At 38.5% G+C, this 24,692-nt stretch overlaps 4 protein-coding genes across 4 annotated transcripts; 3 read left to right on the top strand and 1 right to left on the bottom strand.

Moving 5' to 3' along the window:
* Window positions 1–413: 413 nt before the first annotated feature.
* LOC114354407 (sodium/potassium-transporting ATPase subunit beta-2-like) lies at window positions 414–4,289 on the top strand. The gene is made up of 6 exons (XM_028306777.1): window positions 414–600; window positions 1,183–1,305; window positions 1,632–1,813; window positions 2,349–2,450; window positions 2,602–2,770; window positions 3,585–4,289. Exons 1-6 carry the CDS (start codon window positions 498–500, stop codon window positions 3,725–3,727), a joined length of 822 nt encoding a protein of 273 aa, XP_028162578.1. The 5' UTR covers window positions 414–497; the 3' UTR covers window positions 3,728–4,289.
* Window positions 4,290–5,582: 1,293 nt separating this feature from the next.
* LOC114354405 (sodium/potassium-transporting ATPase subunit beta-2-like) lies at window positions 5,583–19,364 on the bottom strand. The gene is made up of 6 exons (XM_028306775.1): window positions 19,302–19,364; window positions 18,483–18,669; window positions 16,702–16,956; window positions 15,928–16,220; window positions 6,340–6,508; window positions 5,583–5,876 (listed from the first exon to the last, which is right to left on the bottom strand). Exons 2-6 carry the CDS (start codon window positions 18,640–18,642, stop codon window positions 5,773–5,775), a joined length of 981 nt encoding a protein of 326 aa, XP_028162576.1. The 5' UTR covers window positions 18,643–18,669; window positions 19,302–19,364; the 3' UTR covers window positions 5,583–5,772.
* Window positions 8,991–11,943, top strand: LOC114354408 (sodium/potassium-transporting ATPase subunit beta-2-like). Its single transcript, XM_028306778.1, has 6 exons — window positions 8,991–9,126; window positions 9,461–9,580; window positions 10,206–10,405; window positions 11,008–11,097; window positions 11,337–11,520; window positions 11,664–11,943. Exons 1-6 carry the CDS (start codon window positions 9,045–9,047, stop codon window positions 11,771–11,773), a joined length of 786 nt encoding a protein of 261 aa, XP_028162579.1. The 5' UTR covers window positions 8,991–9,044; the 3' UTR covers window positions 11,774–11,943.
* Window positions 19,365–23,144: 3,780 nt separating the features above from the next.
* LOC114354404 (glutenin, high molecular weight subunit PW212) lies at window positions 23,145–24,269 on the top strand. The gene is made up of 2 exons (XM_028306774.1): window positions 23,145–23,198; window positions 23,406–24,269. The coding sequence occupies exons 1-2, from the start codon at window positions 23,169–23,171 to the stop codon at window positions 24,267–24,269; spliced, it is 894 nt and encodes a 297-aa protein (XP_028162575.1). The 5' UTR covers window positions 23,145–23,168.
* The last annotated feature ends 423 nt before the right edge of the window (window positions 24,270–24,692 follow it).

The raw sequence follows: 24,692 nt of genomic DNA, 5'->3' as shown, positions 1-24,692 counted from the left end.
ATAAGCACGAATGGTACTGTAGCGGCGCTATTTTATTTTTCATACAAAAGAAAAGATTATGTAAGTAATGATTAATACACTTTTTTATTTCTTAGTTTTTTATTAGCATGCGATTTCATATCTTAGCATGCTAAATGCTATGTCAATATGAAATTTCATAGGTACAATAATTATGAAAAATGATAATATGAAATTTCAAAGAATATGGAAAATGCTAATCATACGTACTAATTGCGAAATAGTGAATGCTTTGTGAAATTATATTATTTTTATAATACGCTTACCATTAATTTCGCAACTATTTAATTATTGCTAATTAATTATGATTTCGCAAGCTAATGATTAATGCTAATTAATCCATTACAAATTATCATACTAACGAGAACGTTATTTGTTCGTAAGGGCATCTCGTAGTCCAGTCACAAATTAAGTGTCAAACAAGGAAGAAATAGATGAAATAACTTGTTCCAGGTGTAATAGGGCTCATATACCTGGTGATGTATATCTGCATCATCATCTTCTTCTCCATCTGCATGTGTGGGCTGCTGGCCACCATGGACGACCGGATCCCATACTTCACACTCGCCGACTCCATCATCGGTAAGAGAAAGCACAATTACCTAAACGAATCACGTTTAGCAGTAAAGGTTACTAATAATTTTATTATTGCCTTCAATAACTACAGCAATAAGACTAAAGCCTGACGCGGTTTTTGACGAATAAGTACCTAACTGTCAACAACATTCTGAAAAGACTGACTAGGTACCCGTCTTTTTTAATTTAAAAAAACCTAACCTAAAAATGTAAAATAATTAGGTACCTACCTTACGTTCAGTGATTCAGTGTATTCACAGAGAGCACGTTGTGTATTCCAAAATACTGTTAGACTTCAACTTGTTAAATTAGCACATTAAATAAAAAAGAAAAAGAAACAATTTTAATAATTAGCGTTGCTGCGTAAAACATGGCGCCATTATGAAATGAAAATATCGTGCGCGGCTAAGTTCATACCGCTCTTAACTGTTGGCACTTGCAACTTTAGCAACTTCAGATTGGAAACAAAACGTGGCTAAAATCACTAGAATGAAAAAGAAAACTAAAGTAACATTTTTCAAGTACCTACCTACTTTAAAATAAAATTACCAATTTCTAATGTTTTTTATTCTATGTTGATTTCTTCAGGCAATAACCCAGGCATGGGCCACAGACCGCTGCTCTTCGAAGAGGGAGCGCTGATCTGGTACGACCAGTCCAACTCCACGCAGGTGAAGAAGTATGTCGACAATATCAACGAGTTTCTTGCGCGTGAGTTGCTTGTTTAATCGTCATTTTTAGGAGTAACTTAGGTAGAAAAGGAGAGCAAAGATTCGCCAAGTAAAACAGGCCAAGTCTGCCTCCTCCATGATTTTATGTGTTGGTTTAATTGTTTAAATCTGTGTTAGTGCAAATTAATAGTGGGGAGTGGAGGCCAAAATCTCTATTTGCTTCTATGAAGAGAGCGGTCGCAGTGGTGCCTGCCTGACCTGATGATGAATGATGACTATGACTATCTCTCTCGGACATCTGTCCCTTGTTTGTAGGTAGGTCGAAAGTTACGTTAATACTTTATAATATTCTTGTTTATCTTTCAGCATACCGCAACAAAAGCCTGCTAATCAACCAGGGTGTGAACCAGCGCGAGTGTGGCGCCATGAAGCCTCCGCGGGAAGAGGTGTGCGCCTTTGACGTGGTCAGCCAGTTCGGGCCCTGCACCAAGGAGAACAACTACGGCTTCGACCAAGGGACTCCATGCATCATCATCAAACTGAACAGGGTGAGAGCTGAAATATTACGTAGGATGTGAACCAGCGCGAGTGTGGCACCATGAAGCCTCCGCGGGAGGAAGTGTGCGCTTTCGACGTGGTCAACCAGTTCGGGCCCTGCACCAAGGAGAACAACTACGGCTTCGACCAAGGGACTCCGTGCATCATCATCAAGCTTAACAGGGTGAGAGCCGGCTGAACAAATGTAGTCACAAAACCTTCTTATTATGAGATGATTTCGCGAGTCTGTGAATTATGTGAGGCTCTCTAGAAAGGTGAAGCACTCATTCAGACCTCTTAAAAGTCCAGCTAGAGCCGATAGATTCACTCATGTTTCGTCAGTGGACATACCATAGCAAGCGTGTGGATCCAGTCAGGGCATCAGCAGAAACTATCCTATAGGAGCGCGAATGTTGGTATGTTGTGCCCAACCCCTAGTTTAGACCTCACAACGATGAGAAAGCGCCCACTTTAGGTTACTGAGGCATCACACAATAAAATTGGAAAATATTTCTTAAGTAATTATAATACGTTTTACATTTTCAGTTATATGACTGGAAACCAATCTTCTACGACGATCCTGGGGATTTGCCTCAGAACATGCCTCCTTACATTAAAAACTTCATCAATAACACAACGCCAGAACGAGTAAGTTTACCGCTTTTCCGGAATTTTCTTTTATAAAAATCTATTAAATTAAAATAAGAAATGTTCCTTATAAGAAAACAGGTCACTTTTATAAACAGTGTTTTCTGCTTTGGCTACTGTAATTTAGAACATATAAAAATATGAATTCCAGCGCCGCAGCGTGTGGCTGACGTGTATGGGGGAGAGACCTGCGGACGTGGAAGCCCTGGGTCCGCTGAAGTACTACCCGTACCCAGGGGTCCCTGAAGTGTTCTTCCCGTATGACAACACCCCTGGCTACCTGAGCCCGCTGGTCGCTGTCCAGCTGGAGAAGCCAGCGTGTAAGTATCACAGTTGTTTTTGCGTAGTTACTTTCTCACTTTGTTATTCGTTTCCAGACTTTTGCGTTTCATTTATTTTATTTCATTTTATTTTATTCGGAAAACATACAGTAAACCAATAACAGACTAAATAATCGTATAACAACTTGCAACCAAACGACGTCCACTGCTGGATTCCTCCAAGAATTTCCACATTCGGTCTTGTGCTGTCCGCATCTAAGGATTTGTAACAGTTTTTCTTACTATTTAAAATAATACATGGCTTTGTGTAGTTCGTGTAATGTTTTTTGACTCATTCCTTAAAACATGTGATGCGCAAATATTATAATAAGAGCTTTCCATGAGCTTTCAGACGCGTCAGTATAAAACACGTTACTGGCACAAGATTTGTTTACGTGTTTACTATAACGAGCTTACTGGCAAAGCTCTTATACAGGGTGTCCCAGAATGGGTGAATCAAACTGCTAGGGGAGGTAGCTCTACTAATGTACTATCCCTAAAAAAATAAAGCGCAAAAGGAAACAAAAAATATTTGAATAACTGAAAATAAATCAGCTTTGCTTAAGTATCTGGCTATAATTGCTGCGTTTGGAGTTTATTTGTATTTTTTTCTTACTAATATTAATTGTACATGATCGCTTCGTTTATTTGTAAACAAACTTTTGAAAATACGGACTAGATTTCGAGTTTAGAGCACTTTATTTTAAAAAAATAGTACATTAGTAGAGCTACCTCCCCTAGCAGTTTGATTCACCCATTCTGGGACAGCCTGTATGTTTCAGATTTTTATTACGGTGTATTTCCAATGTTTCAGTGGGGCAGATAATAAACATCCGCTGCAGGGCGTGGGCGAAGAACATCGTCTACACCGAGAGCCTTAAGGAGCGGCTCGGATCCACCCACCTGGAAATCATGATCGACAAAACTCCAGAACCGGTTAACATCACCACCGTTTAGGAAGAACTCTCTATTACACATTTTATATTATAATAGACAGAAAATAAAATCATAATACTAAGCCACTTTCAGGGAAAATTCGGAAAACTTTTTTTTAGATAATGTTTAAGTATAATTTTGAACAGTTTTGGAAGTGCGTCAATAGGCCGTACAGCCAAACGAATGGACCTAAGTACTTAATAGATTGAGGGCCTAATTTTCACTAGGTTAAGATATCTGACACATGAGCGAAATTATGTAATTAAAACTTTTTCAGGAATCGTGAGAATAGGCCCTTAGTTTTTAGATCTAGTCACATTGAATTAAGAAGTGAATATGAAATGCTTAGATACTATTACTCTCGTAATGGGATACATTGATATCCCATGCCACTTTTAGGCCTATGATTAAAATGCAACTTTCATATATTTTTATATTGAAACTTACATTTCTACATTATGAATAACTTAATAAAACCATACCATGTTAACCAAATGATGACATATCAGTGATAATGTTTACATTAACCTAAGTAAATGAAAGACTAATGAAAAATAAACACTACCTATTAGGGAAGAAATGTTGAAAGTCAAATATCTATTGTGCTTTGTAATACGAGGACTTTGTGTTGTATTTAAGATGAATGAATAAATCAGTGTTGATCAATGAAAATTCGAGTTTCAATTGACAATATTTTCATGAATGATATAACAATGTTGAAATAAAATAAACGAGTATATTTCTTACTAAATTTAATCATTCCTTTCATAATAATTTACAAGGTAATCTCACTCTTGAAAACATTAATTCCACATTCATAAAATAATTTAATACTTAACCCTTTGAAAGGCATTTTTCAAATGAAACAAATACTTACCTCTATGAAGCAAACTTGTTCTTTGGTAAGGAATTAACTTTTGGTAACAATGCCTTTGTTCTTTGGACTATTACGTCATTAAGCAGCATAGTAAAATAATGTAGTAGGTACATTGGGAAGTACATACATATCGTTTAGATTTTGTACTTCCATCCATGCTTCTGCCTAATGAATCTTCTTTGCATCTGCTCTACTGCACCCTTAGACAATTAATTTTAGAATATGATAAAAAAAATCATAGAGCTACAATAATATTACATCACATGGTTTTTTGAGTATAAAAGGCTCTGTTATTTCTACTTCCAGCTGAAATTCAGCATGCGATCAGTCTTCGTTTATACTATTCTGAATTTTTCGTAGAATATTTTAAGTTCATCAATAAAAAAATCTGCAAGAAAGCTACGAAAAAAAAAAAAAACAATTTCGCCATGTCCAATTTCGGTTTCATCTCTCTCCTACGTCACCTCGGACTAAGTGTAAAACAGCAGTGTCTTTATAAGCTAGTCGCCGGGTGCAGGTCTGTCGGGCTAGGGTGCACGTGACGATAAATCTTAACGAAGGTCTTAGACGACAAACGCCTACAATGTTAGGCTGTGATGCGCGTGACGATATAATCTTTTCTTTACACGACAAGTCGCTGACATAGCCCGACGGATTAGCAAGCTGAAGTGGCAATGGGCATACGCAGAATTGACGGCCGATGTGGCAGCAAGGTTCTGGAATGGAGGCCGCGTACCGGAAAACGCAGCGTGAGACGTCCACCTACAAGGTGGACCGACGACATCATAAAGGTAGCAGTACCTCTAGTAGGAAAAACTTTCGAGTTCGTTTCGTTGCGTATTCAAAGTGTCATCGAAAAATTTTGTATGAAAAATTAAACAGCGCCCCCTATATTATAGCCGCCCTAGGGGGCGCTGTTTAATTTTTCATACAAAATTTTTCGATGACACTTTGAATACGCAACGAAACTAACTCGAAAGTTTTTCCTACTAGAGGTACAGGAAAGCGCTGGACGCAGGCCGCTACCAACCGGGTAACATGGAAAGCATTGGGGGAGGCCTATGTTCAGCAGTGGACGTCCTATGGCTGAGATGATGATGATGATGATTACACGACAAGCGTCTATCGTCTAAAATCGACAAGACCTCGATAAGATTTTATCGTATCGCATCCTACTCCTGGTGAAGGTCTACTCGATCATGATCTCGATGTGGACGGTGCCCATGCCCTCGTGGCGGTCGTACATGATGTTGTGCGCCCACGCGCGGCACTCCATGTTGATCAGCATGCCCGCTGGAATACAGAACAGTTAAGTTTAAATAATTTTATTTATATAAACGTGTAAATAAATTAATGTGCGTCTTACAAATCGAAGGTAAGGTCATAACGAAAGCGACATGTGAAGTCATGAGAAGAAATTTTAGTTCACAGAAATGTAAGTTTACAGTTTCAGGACTGTGTCATTGAATTGTCAATGGACTGTGTATGCAGTTTGAGAGTTTGCTTTAGCAGTTGGATCTAAATTAATAGTCAAATTATTGTCGACTGTATCCGACAAAGAAAGATACTGTGTATATTTCAGCTAGACTAATTATTTAACACAAACATGTAGTAAAAATGAATGAATGCCTTTACTTTAATCCGTTTCATATGGCTTCTGAAATTGTAATATTAAGTAATGAGTGGACACCGAGAATGGAGTAGTGAAGAAAGTGTGTTGTAAAGAAACAAAAATGGTAGGAGTAAGTGTACTAACTCTTAGGCCTCTGCAAGTGCACTGCGACTAGCGGGCTGAGGTAGCCCTCCTGGTTGGTGTAGGGGAAGTAGTAGCCAGGGAAGCCCCGGTAGGGCATGTACGTGATGGGCCCGATGTTCTCCCGGTCGGCCGGGTTCTCGCCCAGGCATGACACCCACACCATGTTCAACTGGAAAGAACAAGNAAAATTTGGCCAAATGATAATTTGACCAAATGAATTAGTTGCGAAAAGTACAGTTGCTAAAAGTTCATTTGGGAAATGAAACTTTGGCGATAAGTTGTTTGCGAAGTGAAATTTGGCGAAAAGTAATTTGGCCAAACGGAAGGATACCCTTTATTTCACGCATATATACCGACATAAATAACGACATCTGATTGAGTTTATGAAAATGCATCGAAAAAATGGTTCGATGAAATATGCGGCCATGAGAGCTTTGAAAATGAATGCAGTGATGTAAGTATCTATCTAACATTTAGGGTTTCTGCTCGAGCTTTCTCGAACTCGAGAAAACTCGAGAAATTTGGCTTCATTCGAGACGAGAAAAAAATTACCGGAGCTCGAGAATTCTCGAGTTTCGATTTTGAAGCATTAATATTCTTGAAAGTCTATTTTCTTAGACAAAAGTAAGTTTTTAATTATTTAATAGGTTAACGTTGCGTTTAGACTGGCCTAGTCTTTCCTTTTTAGGGTTCCGTAGCCAAATGGCAAAAAACGGAACCCTTATAGATTCGTCATGTCTGTCTGTCTGTCCGTTAAAAATTATATCGAGGTTTCTACAATACTTTTTTTCTCAACCGAATGGTTTGCGTGACAGACGCTTCCAAAGTGGAAAAAAGTTGGTCCCCCCCCCCCCCTCTAACTTCTAAAATAAGATAATGACAAATCTAAAAAAAACATATAATGTAAATTANATTCCAGCTCCATCATCAGACCCTGTTTACCTAAAGAATTGAAGTAGGTACTCGTGATTTGTAAAGTAGTTTACCGTAACTATGTAAACCCTAATGTAAATAAATAAATACAAATCAAACGAGCCTCAACTCGATGGAGTCGTTTTATTCCGGAGTTCCTATGGAGTCACTGACTTTCCAGCTCTATCATCAGATCAGCTCCATGTCATCATAATATTGCATTGTTATCCGAATTGCATGTGTAGGTACTATCCGAAATTTTAACTCAATCGGTTGTCGTCAAGAAATGGGTCTAACTAATTCAGCTTGCAAAATTCCACCCGAACAAACATACTTTACACACAACATACATTGTAAGCTAAATAAAATAAAATAAAAAATATTATCCCATACAAAATGTTCATGGATTTGTAATTTTTGTTAAATATAAATACCTTAGTATATGGTGCGCTAGTTTAGAACATTTCGGGCGATCACTTGCGCCTGGGTTGAATGACATCGAAATCAAGGTTCATCAATTCAAGTTTAAAATAATAGGCAGTACCTAATGTATGAAGAAAGAGCTTCTATTCTGTACCTACCTATGCCCGTGTATTTTTGATCGGTGTCAAATCGGAGTTTTCGTGCGGGGTGCGCGGGTGTTGTGCGAAGCGTGAAGGTCAAACGCTCAAGGTCATTGAGGACTCTAATCGCCTTAATCACCATTAATAAAAAGTTACGCCTAGGATGGACCCTGGATTAAAATGACATTTCCACACTAAATGACAATTTAAGCCAGAGTTCAACTAGGGTGTAACTTTTATTAATAACTGGGTAAGTTAATAATTAATGCTTATTTTTACGCTTCCGCGAAACAAAGAAGTGTTTTATATTTTCAGTGGAAGTTAACCACACTTTTAAGAGCAATATAATAATATATCCTATTAAATTGACTCGAAAATTTCGCGGTGCTCTATATTGGTCCTAGCGGACAATCCGGCTGCACTAACTAGTGCAGTTTCATAATAATTAGTGGGGTGATTAGCGCGCGTGCGCGAATCGAGACAGACGCATTTGGGCCAAGGCTGCACAGCTCTAGGATGATGATGGGGATTCGAGTCTTTGTGATTTGAAGGATTGGGGGGCGTTGTTTTGGCCATGAGAACATGTCAGTCATGTGAACAAGCGACAGCATAACTTCAACTGCATTTGGTTGTTTGATTACATTGAAATTGATTCTGTCATCATTTAATTATTTCTTCACAGACGTGAACTTGAACTCCCAAACTATGTGTAATGATACTAAAACAATCAATTCCTCTAATTTCGCGTAGGCAGCGAAAACGGGTCAGTTCGCCAACAATTCGTAGGAAACTCCCATTGACCACTTGCAGCAATTAGCAGTCGAACGAGAGGTACATCTACTCTTAGAGGATATTGTTGCGATACATTTCATATAGTCTATTCAATTTTTAGCATTTTTGGTGAATTTAAAAATCTCTACAATGTATACATTTCCAAATTCACCAAATATGTATAAATATAATCATGTCACAGTGTTTGCAACAAAACTCATCCGAAACTTGCTTGACCGATTGGCGAAATTAGGACGTAAACTATTTCATACCCCTGGGTGATAAGGGTTTTTCATGCATACGAAGTCGCGGGCACCGCTAGTTAAATATACTATCTTAAGATGCATTTTCAATCGTTAATTAAGTTAATTACCTAACTTATGCATTTTATTGTCCACAGCTAAAATTCTACTATTCTACCTAATCTTCTATGCCATCCTGGTGGGCTTCTTCGCGGCCATGCTGGCCATCTTCTACCAGACCCTGGACTCCAAGATGCCCAAGTGGCAGCTGGAGGGCTCACTCATTGGCAACAACCCAGGTAAGAAAAGTATTTATTGTCTAAAACCTTATTCTGCTGGACTAGTCCGACGATCTAGATCGTTTCCACTAAAGAGATTTTACTTCACGCAAAAAATAATTTTGGTGTAGTCGCAGCATGAGACATCTATTTTTTAACGGAATTCCAAAAAGGAGGAGGTTTTCAATTTGATCGTTGCATAATATTAATTATCGAAACATTTTAGTCATAGTTAATTAATGTATTCGTAAAGACACTTATTAGAGTCTCATAAAATCAATATAATTAAAAAAAGAGAAGCTAGAATTAGAATGATTAGACTTATTTAACTCATGAACTGGTTTTCCTTCACCAGGTCTGGGCTTCCGACCCATGCCCGACTCGGCCAACGTGGAGAGCACGCTGATCTACTACCGGGCCAACGACAAGGGCTCCGTGCTGAAGTGGGCCAAGATCATCGATGAGTACCTGGACCGTGAGTGGAACTTACTGTTTTCTTGCTAGGTTCTTGTGTTTTACTCGTAGTAGTAGTAGCTCGCAGAGCTGATGGCCGCTGGGGCAGAAAAGTTCTCGAGTGGCGACCACGAACCGGAAGACGTAGTGTGGGCAGGCCTCCCACTAAGTGGACCGACGTTCTGGTGATGGTCTTGGAAGTTGCCTGGATGCGGGCGGCGCAGGACTATTCTTTGTGGAAATCCTTGGGGGAGGCCTTTGTCCAGCAGTGGACGTCATTCGATTCGACGACGACTTGTAGTATGAAGAGTCCTATTATTATTTCCCATGAAGAAAGAACTTCATTTTCTTTTTCTTCGCAGCTGAAATGGAATCACTTTTGTAATCTGCTACCTAAGCTGTAATACCTACATTACCTACTTGGTGCGATTTAGGACAACCAACTTAATTTTTCTGATTGCTAGAAGTTGACGATCTTATGCATTTATGATCTTGCAACTTTACGTGTTCGTACTGCTGTGTACCAGTCATTTGCCTATAAAAACCAACTTCACAGTACTCACTTGAACACTTGCATAGATTGCAGTCACATACCTGCCTTGTTCTTAAAAAAACATCACCATTCAGCTTTTCCTTATCTCCTCCAGAATACCGCAAGAAGGGCAGCGGCAGTGGCGAGGCGACTGGAGCGGAGAACCGCGTGGCCTGCAACCCCAACACCGGCTCCCGAGACCTGGGCGAGAAGCAGGTCTGCGACGTCCCCGTCGACGACTTCCACCCCTGCACTTCTGCCAACCAGTACAACTACGAGGAGGCCGGCCCTTGCGTGTTCTTGAAGCTCAATAAGGTTAATTAGCATCCAAAATTAACATTCTTCTCTTAGATCAAGTAGATTTTTCTTCTTATTAGACTTTATGGCCATCATCTTATTTCGAGTTTAAATTAATTGCCAAGTCATAGTATATTTAACATAGAATCTAAAAAAATTATTTTCTTTTTCTGTTTCTGTTTACTCAATTTTTAAAAACGATACCTATGTATAAACTATTTGTGAAAACTATTTTGGCAAATGTGAAGTTTAATTGGTAACTCTATATGTGTTATAGAATGCTGTTTGTTTTCCTAACAAAAAAATAGAAATAAAATAAAATAAATCTCTTTGATCAAGTAGAAAAGGAACTCCTTATCAGATATTTTGGCCATCGTGAGCTCTCTCTAAATCATCGAATTAGATATCATATCAGGAATATCTAATTCAGTTATTACTTCAACAAGCAATGCTATTTGGCACTGTAACTAATATAACACAACATCTCGATTATTAAGTTCTATCGCTATCTTCTAGGCCTACATCCTATCTTATTGTTGCTGAACTTCTAGCTGTAATACTTAGACAAAAATATAAGGCAAAAGCGACTTACAAGTGATAAACTCCATGACTATTTCCAGATCTTCAACTGGGTACCCGACCCATACAACAGCACCGAGGATGTCCCCTCCAACATGCCTGATGACCTGAAACAGCACATCAAGATGGTCGTAAGTATTATAACTTACTCGTACAAGCTTATTGTATTTTATCATATTAGTTATATTATCAATTTGATCCTGATAAACCTAATAAAGGTTGGAGGAAGGCGCTACATGCAGGCCGCTACCAACTATGCGATGTGGAAGTCATTAAGGGATGCCTATGTTCAGCAGTGGACGTCCTATGGCTGAAATGATGATCTATTCGATTATGGAGAGGAGAATCTCAAGAGTGCTGTTTATTCCAGTCTGGCAAACCAGAAGCAAACACCGTGTGGGTGTCCTGCGAAGGTGAGAATCCTGCTGACGTGGAGAACATCGGCCCGGTGCAGTACATCCCGCGACGAGGCTTCCCGGCCTTCTACTACCCCTTCACCAACAAAGAGGGCTACCTGAGCCCCCTGGTCGCTGTGCTCTTCGAGAAGCCCAGGAGTAAGTATCCGCAACCTTAAGGAATTAGTACCCTTCAGAATCTAAGCTTAGAAAACTGATGAATTTTCCAGTAACATGTTCGCTTGTATGCTTTTATTAGCGCGTCATCTAAATTATCTAAACTCCAACTTTTCACTTTCCAGCGGGTGTTTTAATCAACATCGAGTGCAAAGCATGGGCGAAGAACATCCAATACGACCGCTACGAGCGGCGCGGCTCGGTTCACTTCGAGCTGATGGTGGACCGCGGCTAAACGGCCCCCTGCCCGCCAGCCTGTTGACTCGCTAGCCGGACTGACTAGAACCCACCCACCACCCACACCTCACCCACCGAACCCAGCCTTCGACCAGCTGACCGTCTCAGGAATCCATTGACTGAACAAGCAACCATTGCCGATTATCGCCTCGGCCTTTCAACTTGGACATCGATTCGTCATCATAGCCATTGACTGACTGACTCAGTCCTCAACAGATTGATAGCGTCTTGCTCTAGTGAGGTGTCTGATAAATATCACAAACATTCCACTCTAGCTGGTGATGCTAATCAATGCTTTTACTGTCATCGACTCGCTCGGCTTTTCAGCCATTGAGTAAACCAATATTAACACGGAATAAGTAGCTGACTGTCTCAATTCCTCAACAGATTGATAGCGTCTTGCTCTTGTCTTGTCTTGTCTTGTGAGGTGTCTGTACGAATGATCAGACATCTCAGTCAAGCTGGAGATGCTAATCAATGCTTTTTCTGTCATCGACTAGCTGTCATCTTAGCCATTGAAAAACCAATAGAATATTAGTAATTTGTATTGCACAAATAACTAATAGACCCGTTAGTCCCTCGTGGTAAGATCCTCAACAGATTTATAAATAGCGTCTTGCTATAATGAGGTGTCTGTTTAAATATCACAGACATCCCAAACAATCAACTGATGCTCAGACATCGATAAGTTAATTTGCTAGTACCGACAGCTGGTAAAGTAAAGAAATAATGGCTTGTAGGCATTAAAATTGAGTGAATGGTTTTGGCATAATAAGATTAACTTCAAATAATAATAGGAACTAAACTAAACTAAGCTGTGATTCAGAGAAAATCACTTCAATGATAACGGCCATTCTCAGATGAGCTAGTTTTTACGTGTCCGGGCTGTTAAATCGTTAAAAATGACAAATTAGAGACATGCAAGTATTTTTATATGTTACTTAACAACCCCATCCAGTTGTGCATTAAATCATAGGCCTCTATTTTAAGTATTTGTGACTTAATTAATTTCATGAACCTCTGTTCTCTAATTACCGTTACGCGTCCGCACACCGACTTAATGTTAAAACTTGGCTGTAATTTTTATGTCGTATAGATTTGGTTTACTCCATTTAACATTTTAAAGAGTACAAAAGATTGTCTTACACATAGCAAAATATCTATTCAATAGAACCATTCTGTAAATAATTAGAATTAAAAAACTGCTTGTCCGAGCGAAAGTCCTAATTCCCGTGACGTTTTCTGTTTTTGGGCACACAAGCCTAAATAATAATATTTGACACATCATTTACGCGCGCGGCGCGAGCCCTTAGTTAGTTCTAAGACCTGTTAGCAAGTAGACGTCTATTGCGTTGGCGTACCGTCGATAAATTGCGTAAGAGTATAATTACCATATCTTTGGTTTTCAATTTTTCTATTTACCATGTCCTTATTTTTATACTCGATTTTTGAAGGTAGATCCACGTTGTTAATTTAAATAGATTCAGTACTTTGGCCTTCATACGTTGTAGTAAGACANATCTATCCATAATACCTTTGCCCTAAGAAGATGAGATTTTCCAACAGTAACACTTACCTGGCGTGATCACATTAAGAACAAAAGAGAACCAATCAACAGACAATGGGACTTTTCAAGGCAAGAGTGTATAGGCACTTTGTACCATCCTAAACTGCATCCTACCTGCTTTGTTATGCATAGAAAAAACTTCGTGATATGCAATGGGTACTGGACAGAAGAAGCTTGGAGAACAAACTATATACAAATGGATCCTAAAACCCATGTAGACATGGCATCGACTTAGCCTCGCAAATGTAGAAATACTTTAACGTTTTCAAAATAAAGTTTTAAAAATCTTGAGCTGTGCACCTTGGTTTACAAAGTCCACTGAAGTGATACCAAACGTCAAAGAGGGTGTGGAAAATCCTGTAAAGCTTACAACCAAAGACTAGACCTTCATGCAATCTATTTGCTGCATCCCTTCTAAATTCTAAGAATTCTGCATTTAGGCTCAGGAGAAAGCGAATAGCATCAATCTGAAAACTTATTGTAAAAGAATCGAGGTGACAAATCATGGGATATGCTGAGCTGGAACTGTCATTATTACAAATTCAATTTAATCTGATAATGGGTGACGGCTTATCGCAGATAGATTAAAAAGAGGAAAAATCACTTATATCATTAATTAATTTTTCGGTATATGCATATCCGAAAAATCAAATTTGTGAGATCTCCTGATCCATTATCTGTACGTTAAATCGTTTGTACCACATTGAAATCAAATAAATGATGATTAAGATTCTGATGAAATGTGACACGTAGCCCCTTCTGGCCGAAACTAAGTGTTCCTGTTATAGCCTCGATTATTGCAGTATACTGAAAATATCTTGATACAATAAATAATAGAAATGAGTGTTTTCCTTTTTTCAAAGGGTTATTAAGTGTACCTACAGCGTTTTTTATGACGCTATATATTTATATACAAATTTATCAATGCAAGATATTGTTTTCTTGCTATTTTACATATTTTTTCTAATTACCGTTAGATTAAGTATTAGCCTTATCTAATTACCGTGACCATAAAATTTTTGGGTCCCATTTACGAGAAAACCGCTTGGAATAATTTGACGCCTTAACGATTGTTAAATTCGTACTTTTCATGTGTTTCATATTTAAATGCGTTTAAGTCATTTAAGCCAAATTTCAAAAATAATATGGTAATTAGGCTGAGAACGCCTAATCGTGAGAATGACCGATAATACAACGGAACAATACACAAGTGAGACCATAAAGACCAATAGAAGACATTTGACTGACTGAATTCTATCTAAGCACTCGGGAATAAAAAAGCTATCGAAGTAGCGTTTAAGGAATGGTTTGAATAACTTGTGAGTGAATGATGAGGGAAATAAAGAGAAACATCATCAACCCTCTTTGGTGGGCTTGAATTGGAGAGTGTCTTTGTATCAGTCAGTTTTTCACTCAGGATAGTTGAGAGAATGCGAATGAGCGACTGTTTAATCGGCCCTTTGTATTTAAAAGGGTCACGCGCACCTTGTCAAACATTCAAAATAATATCTTCGACACTGTCGTATTACCTTGCATCTTGATCACTAGATGCACGTNGTTTATAACCCAGAATAACATATAGGCTATAATTTATGACGATCTTTGACAAACTGAATTTCACGCGGGTGAAGCCGCGGGCAAAAGCTTGTTATCCAATAATTCATAAAACCTCTCTAAAACAATTCGATATTCCTAATAATTGAGTTGGCTTTCAATTTCAATTGAAATTAAAAAAAAAATAACTTACCTCCCCGAATCAACTGGTAACTTAAAAAATGAAAATTCGGTATTTAATGATGAGTTTAAGCAACCAAATACCGAACAATTATAATACGACTTATTCTGTTTAAACAGAATTCAACTTCAATTAGTCTCAATTTCGCAAAACAAAATAATATCACAGGCGGTTGACCGGCGCGTGACTCAACGCGTCGCGCTCGCATTCGTCCAAGACAGTCTTGCTAGGAGCGGTGTCTATGTGTGCGTGGCTCGAGCGCGTTTAGTATGGAGTTTGTCTTCTGTTATATTTTGTGGAACAAGACAGTCTTTTAAACTTCTTGATAAATCTTTGCACGAGAATCCACTAGCTTTTAATTATTTAGCTTAGCCAAACAATGGGCTTGTCGATAGATACTCGTATTAGATAAAATTCCGAAAGCATACACTAAATCTATCTTAGCATTTACGCTTTTGGCACTTGAACACACAAAGCAAGCAAATATCTTTTTTCAAATTCAAATGGTTTATTGCATGTCACATCTTCTATCTATATATATAAAAGAAAGTCGTGTTAGTTACTTCGCTTATAACTCAAGAACGGCTGAACCGATTTAGCTGAAAATTGTCAGGGAGGTAGTTTAGAGCCAGGAGAAGGACATAGGATACTTTTTATCCCGTTATTTATTGCCATTAAGGCGGAACAAAGTTCGCCGGGTCAGCTAGTTACAAATAAATAGTGGTGTGAAAATCTTGGAAAATTATTGCTAAAATCTTTAGCGAGAAACTGTACTCAACCTACATAGGTAATTATTTAAAGTCTGTTTCTCACGCAAACACAAATGTACCCAAAATGGAAGTATACTTACATAATTCTTATCATACGCCGTCATATTCCTGATGTGCTCCTTCAGGTCATCAGGCATGTCGACGGGCAAGCTGTCGGAGCTGTTATAGTAGTGGGGCTTCCATCCGAAGATCTTGTTCAGCTTCAAGAAGATGCAGGGCGTGGACTTGTGGTAGGCGAAGTTGTTGTCCTCAACACAAGGGCCCCAGGCGCTGATGTCCACGTCACACACCTTACCCGCTGGAGGAGGCAGTTTGAAGTCACAGTTGTGGATGTTCTGACCAGCTCCAGCTTTTTTGCCGTCGCGTTTGTAGGCTGCGAGAGACATCGACTTAGTAAAAAAATGGAAAAAGTAAAAAAATAGGAACAACCATGATTCATGGTTTTAGTGGTCTGATTCATAATAGAGTAGTATTTATTACATTGCATATCCTGCCGAACTATTTCATGAAACATTGGGTGTAGGCGTTATAAGGAAGCGACTATAAAAATGTGATTGCATTAGTCAGAACTCTAATTTAGCAAGCTTGATTTTTGTCGGTAACGGTTCGTCACATGCATTCTAAGTATAGTAGAATAGTATTAGAAAGTAATATTAATAGAGAAATGTAGATGTAAATAATACAATGGAGAAACGCAGGCAAAATAATAAAATCGATACATTAACCGGACTGTTGCTCTATTTCGACGATAACAAATAATTTAAACTTTGATGCTGACCCCAAATTAAGAACTCCAATTCGACGAAAACTCTAATGCACTTCTGATTCATGAGGAAAATGATAAGACGATTTACCAGTTAAGAACTTGGACATCTGCTTCACCCAGAACTGGTGGCTGCCGGGGTCGTTTCCCTTGTACCAGATGACGCTGCTGGCAACCTCTGGCGGCGTGGGCCTGAAGCCCAGCCCTGGGTTAGTGCCGATGATGCTGCTCTCAAGCTGCCACATGGGCTTCCGTGCGTCCAGCAGCTGAAGAAAGGTCCACATGCAGATGGCCACGAGGATCGCCAGCGCCATGTAGAAGATGAAGTAGAATAAGGCTATTTTGGCTGTGGAAGAAAGGAAAAGTTTTATTCTCCAAAACGTTAAATTGAAATGAATGATACTCGTAAACTTAACAATCATGTTACAGTCGAAAGTCAAAACTAGCCGAAGCCGGTTTTGACTGCAATAATCAGGCCAAAAGTGGTGATCGATATTAAAACCACTTTTGACCCATTTCAGCTATCAAAACTACCTATTTTGATTAAGGGTATCGGTCAAAACCACTTTTAACACACAAATAAATGAAGATTGGTTGCCAATTTGTCTGAGTTAAATAAGATCTGTCTATCAGTAAACATATTTCATAGTAGATTGTTTTTTAAAATTGTGTAATAACAAATTACTAATACTCCCGTTAGCCCCTCGTACTAAGCTAAATAATTATGCTTGTATCACGAGTGAGCTCACCACAATAGTCGAGCGGTGGCGGGGACCGAACCCGCGTTCCCCGGATCGCGAATCGGCCAGTCCGACCCCTTCACCGTTTGGCTATCGTGGTTTATAAAACATTGAAGTTGTTAATGACGATACTGATCACGCTTATTGAGTGACTCTACTCTTTGAAGAATTACTCGTAGGTTTTACAATCGTTTTACATTGTCGAAGTACATTTTCTCGTTCTTTTGGGTCTCCAATTGGCTAGACCCTGAGCCGTCCGGTCGTGGCCGCTCGCGCAGGAAGCCCGTAATGCGCTCATTGCGACAATTGCCCGAGCTTCCGCCCAGCTCCTTCTGATTTACTCGCGACTCGTTACTGACTTGGAGTATTTGGGGCAAAGATTATGGAACTTGATGGCCTATTTGCTTAAAAATATGTACTTTTTTGTAGAAGAATTCTTGAGTATATAGCGGATAAACGAAAAAATTAAAGACTTCTAAGTAGACATATTGTTTGTGATAACTTTTTCTTGGATTTCCGAGCTTTCAAGCCATTTCTTTGATTCGGGGAATGTAAAGTGAGTCACAATTTAGTAAAAATTGTTGACTATATTAAGAGGATCAATTTCGTTAATGTTAGTTAAATAATAAAACAACAAAAATTAAAAGAAAATCTGGCCACTTTTATAAATCATAGTCTAATAGTAGTTATTATGCTGAAAGTTGAGTTTCATAAAGTTCGAAGAAATTAGTTATGATATGAATCAGCATATTTCCAAATAAGTAACTATTCATAGTTATTTAATTTTTAGCGTTAAGAGTCGCATCTCAAACTAATTTGAAAATTATAAATAACTTGAAAAAATCGTGGGTTCAATTCCCGCCTTAGGCAGTTCGATTTTTTCAAGTTATTTATAATTTTCAAAGTAACTATTCATTCTCACAAAACTTTCCGGACTCAAGAGCTTATTGTAACGTGAGGAATTTGAAAGTTTTCTAATATTAGTGCTAGTTTATAGTCCATTTACCTTCATAGCTACAGTGAACAGTTCATTTATAAGTAGTGGACTAAGATGTAAATTATTATGTGCATATTATGAAAATTACATTTCACCAAAAAGTTTTCGGTAACAAAGGTAAGATAACTGACTTACACCAGCTAGCTCCGGTCCTGCCGCAGAACTGCCTTGTCTTCGGGTTCCATATGAACCTCCTGAACTTCTCCCCAGCCGTCAGAGGGTCCTCCTTCTCCTTGTAGTAGAGGTTGAACCGCTCCAGGCTCGTCAGGTCGGAGGGCCGCTTCTTCACGGTCATCTTCTTGACTAGATTTCGCTTTTGGCTCTAAAATTAAATGTAAATCAATTAATGAGGCGATATTCCCATTTACGGCAACTTTACAATTACAGTAAGGTAAAACAACTGAAGAAGACTTAGTCTGAGTTGCACCACCTAGCTTTGACCGTAGCTATAACGGTAACCGGTGCTTTTTGTATGGAGTTTACAGATTTTTGACGTTTGTCAAAGTTAAAGTAAGAAGGTGCAACTCAGCCTAAATGACGCGTTTTAGAAAATACATTGTGTGTGAATTTATTAACGTAGATCACAGGAGAGAAGAAAGAGATAAATAGTACAGCAGGAGAAAACATCAAACAATAAGACGATAAAGAGCTACTTTTCTACCAATAAATATTTCTTACAAGAAGGAGGATAGGTACCTTTCTTACCTATTCTTCTTCTTAGAAAGGGTTCCACAATATTTAGTAATCTATGATGATTGACAATTGCACTTAATACGACAAAAATGAATAATAAAAAATAGTTAAGAGGACACAGAAAAATGAAAGATTCCAGTACACCGATTTCGGTTCATAGAGTCGAACAAAAGGGGCTCATTTCCTATTCAAGAATAGAAAAAGAAACATTAGACACATAAAAAAATAAAGTTTTTCCATAAAATGAGAATCCCAGCTCACCTGTGTCCCGGGCGAGGCGCGCGTGAGAGAGTACCGCGCGGCGACTGCGCCGGCGCAGCCAGCGGCCCGCACTCAGGATAATGGGACGGCGTCATGCAGTAAAGGCAACTGATGTATATTTTTGTGTAAAAAAAGCTATACCTTTTATTAGTGGTGTAATAATATATACCTACAATATAATTCTGTACTCGACTCTACCTACTTAGTGCTTAAATTTGTTTTTGTGTTTTATTGTTTTAATTATCTATTGTATTAAAAATGGTTTATAAATCTCCCATTAACCTAAAAACGTCAACAGAAAAATAAAATTTTATTATGATATACCTAATCAAAAGTTCTGTGGATAGATACAAGAACAAAAACTCAGAAAAAAAAGAGTTAAATGTATGTTCTACTGGTCTGAGATTACACTGCAATAATATCTACATGAAATGTTTAACTAGGCCGAGCTCGGGTGAGATTAATATTGGACTCGGCAGTATGAAAGTAGGACCTAACTTTAAGCATGGACGGGGACTTTTTAATCATCTGCATCATACGAGCAGCTTAACTTTTGCAGAATATAGTAGCAAATAAATATAGCTGGAACAGATACAAAATAACAACGACAAGTTTTATAGGAGTTCAGATACAAGGGGATTCAGTTTCTTGTTTGGAGTCAATTATTTCGTTTTTTTTATCCAAACAAAACTAGTTAGAAATTAAAGCAATTTGTACTATATCTTGCCGTTTGAACCTAGTGATTTCGAGAAAGCAGATTAGGACTACTTCCCACCCTTTTGCTCAGCGATAGGAGAAGTTCACTTATCTTTGGTAAATTAGAATGGTTTGTGCTCTTGCCATGAACAGTAAATGACCTCCCTCTCCGTATCCTGGTTTTATTTAAGGTCCTTATTTTCTTGATAAAATGGGTGCATCTTGCTGAAAGCCGTTCCTCGGCCGCCCCCTCACGCGCGTAATTTGTGTGCTGTGATTATGCGAGGATATCGTCTGGCGCTTCGCCTTGGGACCCAATGGGATGTGTCTTCGGCCTTGTCTAGGCTCTTAGACTAGTTATTAAACTTTATTTATTGTGCTGGTTAGAGCCTAACACATCATAATGTTTTAGAAATCAAAAATTCATAAGATCGTACATGGTTGGAATTTTATTAATCTTTGAAAACCTTTCTACCATTCCTACTAAGATATAGATTCCGGTAGCAGTTCCCATTCTACTCGTACTACAGTATTCATCTTCTAGCAGTTGATATCATATCAATAGCTATGCAATAAGATTTAATGGAAGTAGATATCTAGAATACAAATCTTTTTTATTTGAAAGTAAGGTATACAAGCAGGCAAGACATAGATACAAACAGAGATAAATATACAAGTTGACAGTTAACTGCTTGTGCCCCTCTGACAAAAAGGCACCCACTCAGCGTACATCAAGACCGTCAGTCAGTGCTTGTCTTATACTATCTTAAAAATTACTTCATCTTGTATTCCTACAATGGAAACCTAGCATCCTTCTACACTACTCTATGATAGTCAGTTGTTGCTAGCCCGCCATGGGNGCCATGGAGCGGACATGGCTGATTGTGTGTTCCCTTGGTGGCCTCCACGCTCCACTAGACATCGTTCTGTCTAGATGTAGGTAGACTCGGGCACTGAAATATTTAGCTTTTGCCTTTTACCCGACTGCGCCAGAAGGAAGGTTATTTTTTTATCTAATAAATCCCAGCGAATACTTATCATATTTTATTTACATCACTGTCCTGTGAAGAAAGGAAACCCATAATATTCTACATTCATAGCGTTCCACGGAGTTTGTATTAGGACAGGCATTCTTGGACCGACAAGAAGAAAAAATAGCATTTTATTGAGGCTGAGTATACTAGAAACATGCAGATTTTGTCTACATATTAACCAAGTTAAGTTCATTCAAACTGAGTGATTCATAGAGCCGGAACATGACCGACCGCCACTGGTTTCGGTAACCGACTACAGCTTGATTTATGTAGTTAGTTAATTTAAGGTTACTAAGGTAAATTTTTGAGTGCATTTGTGACTATTGGCTGGGGTCTGAGAAAGCTTCTTTTTATGGGAAAAAAATCATTAGCGACTTTTGGACTTTTTGAACTTTTCATTAGGGTACGTAAATGGTTTCATAACTATTATTGAACGATCGTTGTTATGGTCCGTCTTTTAAAAGACTTAAACCAAACTTACGATGAAAAGCAGGAAGTCCATTCAATAAAATAACGGTTCGTAACAGTTATTCCTAAAGATTATTTCGTCTGCCTTCAAATTTACTAACTACATTTATTAAAATATTGTTAACCGCAATGATCACGAATACCTTTTAATTTCGCGGAACTCTTGCTGGGCCAGTTATAAATCGCATTTCGACAAAGGGTCCTACTCTGAAAACCAACTTCTGTGTCATCCGCTCTAGCTATCCCTCTGGCTCGACATGGGATGCTGGTATGTGCGAAAGAGAACGTTTGAGTTGTTATTCGATATGGTATTGCGGACTTGACCCCAGTGATCCGTTGTGAAGGCTGATTTTAAAAAAGAAGGAAGAGTGCCCTTTATACTGCGCTTGCGTCGCGTCAATCATACGAGATGACACGTAGTGCTGGCTGAAAACCGTAATATCGATATCGATAAGATTTAATTCAAAATTAGAAAATATTAGTTAGAAGATCCTACGCATTTTAGTAGACTATTATTTTTATGAATTTATATCTATTACTTTTTAATTTGATATTTAAATAAAGTTAAATAAATCTAATTTATCAAAAAGCTAGTAAATCCTGTTGGCAAGTTACTCATATCCAATTACTTCTATAAACGTATTTATTAGGTAAGTAGTACTCTTCTTTGGCTTTGTGACAAGCTTTTTTTAAAGTGCTAACAAGTAATGTTTACTATCATTTCTGCCTGACCTGCTCGACGACTCTACTTTGTTTTATATGTAGCTACTTATTCAATAACCAGTTTTTGATATAAAAGGGAGAGACCAATGTTTTTGCATTGCAATGCATTTGCTTCATAATTTCGTTTGTATATCCATATCCATATCGATATCGATAAACGGGTATCATCGAAAACCGTCGCAGCCCAATCGATCCCCGTGTAGCGGTACCTCCTCAAGGGGTGAGATAACTCGCGCGCATCGTCTTCGATCACATGCGATGTGACTCGCGACATGCGAGACCTCAGGGTTGCCATGCCACCTGAAAATTTTAAATATGTTTTTTTTGGGACGTCTGAGGTTAATTAGCCCAAATTATGCCGTATTTTATCTGTGTGGTGTGATAAGAAGTTTTTTGTATATGTATAGTTTTTTATCTATCTAATCTTTATAAAATCTTCTTACTCATGTAAGTACTAGATAAATAGGTAGAGCTGATCTTAATCAGATGATTTTAATGCACTAATTGTACGTACAGTATACCTCTACCAAATGTTGTTAACAAGAGAGACTCTTTAATACTTATTACTTATTTTTAACTAACACTAAACACTAAAACACACTTAACTGTCCATTAATCACTTTTAACGAGATACCAGTGTTAATTGACGATGCGATGAAAAAATCTAGTCATACTGAAAAGAGGACAGTAAAAATAGAACTCCATGGCGGATATAGAGCTTGTTTGATTAGTGTAATTATTTTAACAAAAACATGATTTAATTTATCAACTTCTGAAGTTTAAACATTTCACAACCCTGTAACTGACGTATGAAAGTTCGAAAGTAATTACAACGTGTTGAGTGTCAGCCCTGTGAGATACGCACAATGGGCGAGCTGCGCAGGATTCGATATAAAGGCGTGTCCTTGGGGAACCTTCCACACTCACTGGACCCTCGCCAGCCAACATGGAAGGCCACACCAAGCTTTCGATACTTGTGAGTTTGCTAATATTTCATTTAAAAATCCTATCAAGAAGTTGTACATTTTTTTAGTAAAATATCGACCTATCGGTATTGTTAATTAACCACGTCATCTATTCCTGTTACATTTTGTAACGAATACTCTTAAAATATCCCGCTGGAATTCGTCGTGAAGTAATGAAATCAAAAGCAAAAGATTAAATTAAATCTATTAATTTTTAGATGCTGATCATCTCAGTAAACTTCCATCATGCGAAGCCATCTAACACAAAAGAGGCCAGGAAGGTCGGTCTACTCATCCCAGAGAAGATCATTGGAGGTGTCATCGACATAGTGCACAGCCACAAACACAAACCCTCGACCACTGGCCAGACTCAACAGCAAGTCCAGCAGCAGACTCAGGTGGTCACTCAGCAGAATTACCAGCCCCAGCCTGGATACCAGCCCCAGTATCCCAACTACCAGTATCCCCCAGCACCAAACCAAGGGGCTTACCAGTCGCAGTATCAATCACAGCTACAGAACTCATACAATAATGGATACCAACCTCAAGGCGGTGGAAATTACCCCGCAAGTTACCCACCACCCAGCTACCCTCAAAACCCTGCCCCTGTATACCAGGGACAACAGCCCAGCTACGGTAATACACAAAGCCAATCGCAAGGCCAGTATCAAGGCAACTACCTCCAGAACCAAGGCCAGTACCAAAATCAAAACCAGCAATCAACAGGACAGTACCAGAATCAAAATCAGAACCAACAGCAGATATCAGGGCAGTACAATCAGAACCAGCAGAATTCTGGACAATATCAGAATGTAAATCAACAAATTACGGGGCAGTACCAAAATAACAACCAAAATCAGCAAAATAACCAGTTTCAAGGATCCAGCAATCAACAATCCAGTGGCCAGTTCATTGGACAAGGTTCTGGTGGTCAGGGTGGTGGTTTCCAGATTTCTGCTGGTCACCAGTCTGGCGGGCCTGGGCCTACATGTGTCTGTCAGGCTTGGACTAAGCCAGAAAGTGTGAATGAAGTCCCCTCACCGAAAGGACAAGAGAAAAGTGAAAACTCTACAGCCGTGTAAGGTTTTTCCTTAGAGTTTTTCATAGCAAAATCACTCAAGCAAGACTTAGCTAATCTTTCATGTGAACTTAGTTAATTTTGATCTCTACATTTCTAATTATTAATGTTTTTCTAAGATTAGACCAATTTGCAGTAGGTATATGTGGATGTTTTTATGTATATCACCTACTGCAATCATTTTATCTTCCCTTCGCTTGTCAATGTTGCGAGAATATTAATCACCAAGTACTCAGTAATGCACTCTAGAGAATGAAAAAACTCGTAACTATTCAAAACAAATCTAGGGACATATTTGGACTATGTCTACTTAAATAAAATGTATTCAGTAAGATTTGTTATTTTTTGGCGATTAATAGAGGTTTATGTTTTTAAGTGAACAACTATTTTATTTAATTGTGCCATTGAGTAATAATTAAATACTTAA

The sequence above is a fragment of the Ostrinia furnacalis genome, unplaced genomic scaffold, assembly GCF_004193835.3.
Source record: "Ostrinia furnacalis isolate ACB-3 unplaced genomic scaffold, ASM419383v2 OfSCF2049, whole genome shotgun sequence".
Taxonomy (NCBI): domain Eukaryota; kingdom Metazoa; phylum Arthropoda; class Insecta; order Lepidoptera; family Crambidae; genus Ostrinia; species Ostrinia furnacalis.
Note: the sequence above shows the minus strand (reverse complement) of the source record. Positions and strands in the feature narration are given on the sequence as shown.

What these genes read in the sequence shown, in the direction of transcription:
- LOC114354405 (XM_028306775.1), bottom strand. Translation starts at nt 18,642, where the DNA reads ATGACCGTGAAGAAGCGGCCCTCCGACCTGACGAGCCTGGAGCGGTTC. An exon ending in GATGTCCAAGTTCTTAACTG is followed by an intron (nt 16,221 to 16,701) that starts GTAAATCGTCTT and finishes TGTCTCTCGCAG; the next exon opens with CCTACAAACGCGACGGCAAA. An exon ending in CGGCGTATGATAAGAATTAT is followed by an intron (nt 6,509 to 15,927) that starts GTAAGTATACTT and finishes TGTTCTTTCCAG; the next exon opens with TTGAACATGGTGTGGGTGTC.
- LOC114354407 (XM_028306777.1), top strand. Translation starts at nt 498, where the DNA reads ATGTATATCTGCATCATCATCTTCTTCTCCATCTGCATGTGTGGGCTG. An exon ending in TATCAACGAGTTTCTTGCGC is followed by an intron (nt 1,306 to 1,631) that starts GTGAGTTGCTTG and finishes TTTATCTTTCAG; the next exon opens with CATACCGCAACAAAAGCCTG. An exon ending in TCATCATCAAACTGAACAGG is followed by an intron (nt 1,814 to 2,348) that starts GTGAGAGCTGAA and finishes TTACATTTTCAG; the next exon opens with TTATATGACTGGAAACCAAT.
- LOC114354408 (XM_028306778.1), top strand. Translation starts at nt 9,045, where the DNA reads ATGCTGGCCATCTTCTACCAGACCCTGGACTCCAAGATGCCCAAGTGG. An exon ending in ACTCATTGGCAACAACCCAG is followed by an intron (nt 9,127 to 9,460) that starts GTAAGAAAAGTA and finishes TTCCTTCACCAG; the next exon opens with GTCTGGGCTTCCGACCCATG. An exon ending in GCTCTTCGAGAAGCCCAGGA is followed by an intron (nt 11,521 to 11,663) that starts GTAAGTATCCGC and finishes TTCACTTTCCAG; the next exon opens with CGGGTGTTTTAATCAACATC.
- LOC114354404 (XM_028306774.1), top strand. Translation starts at nt 23,169, where the DNA reads ATGGAAGGCCACACCAAGCTTTCGATACTT. An exon ending in ACACCAAGCTTTCGATACTT is followed by an intron (nt 23,199 to 23,405) that starts GTGAGTTTGCTA and finishes ATTAATTTTTAG; the next exon opens with ATGCTGATCATCTCAGTAAA.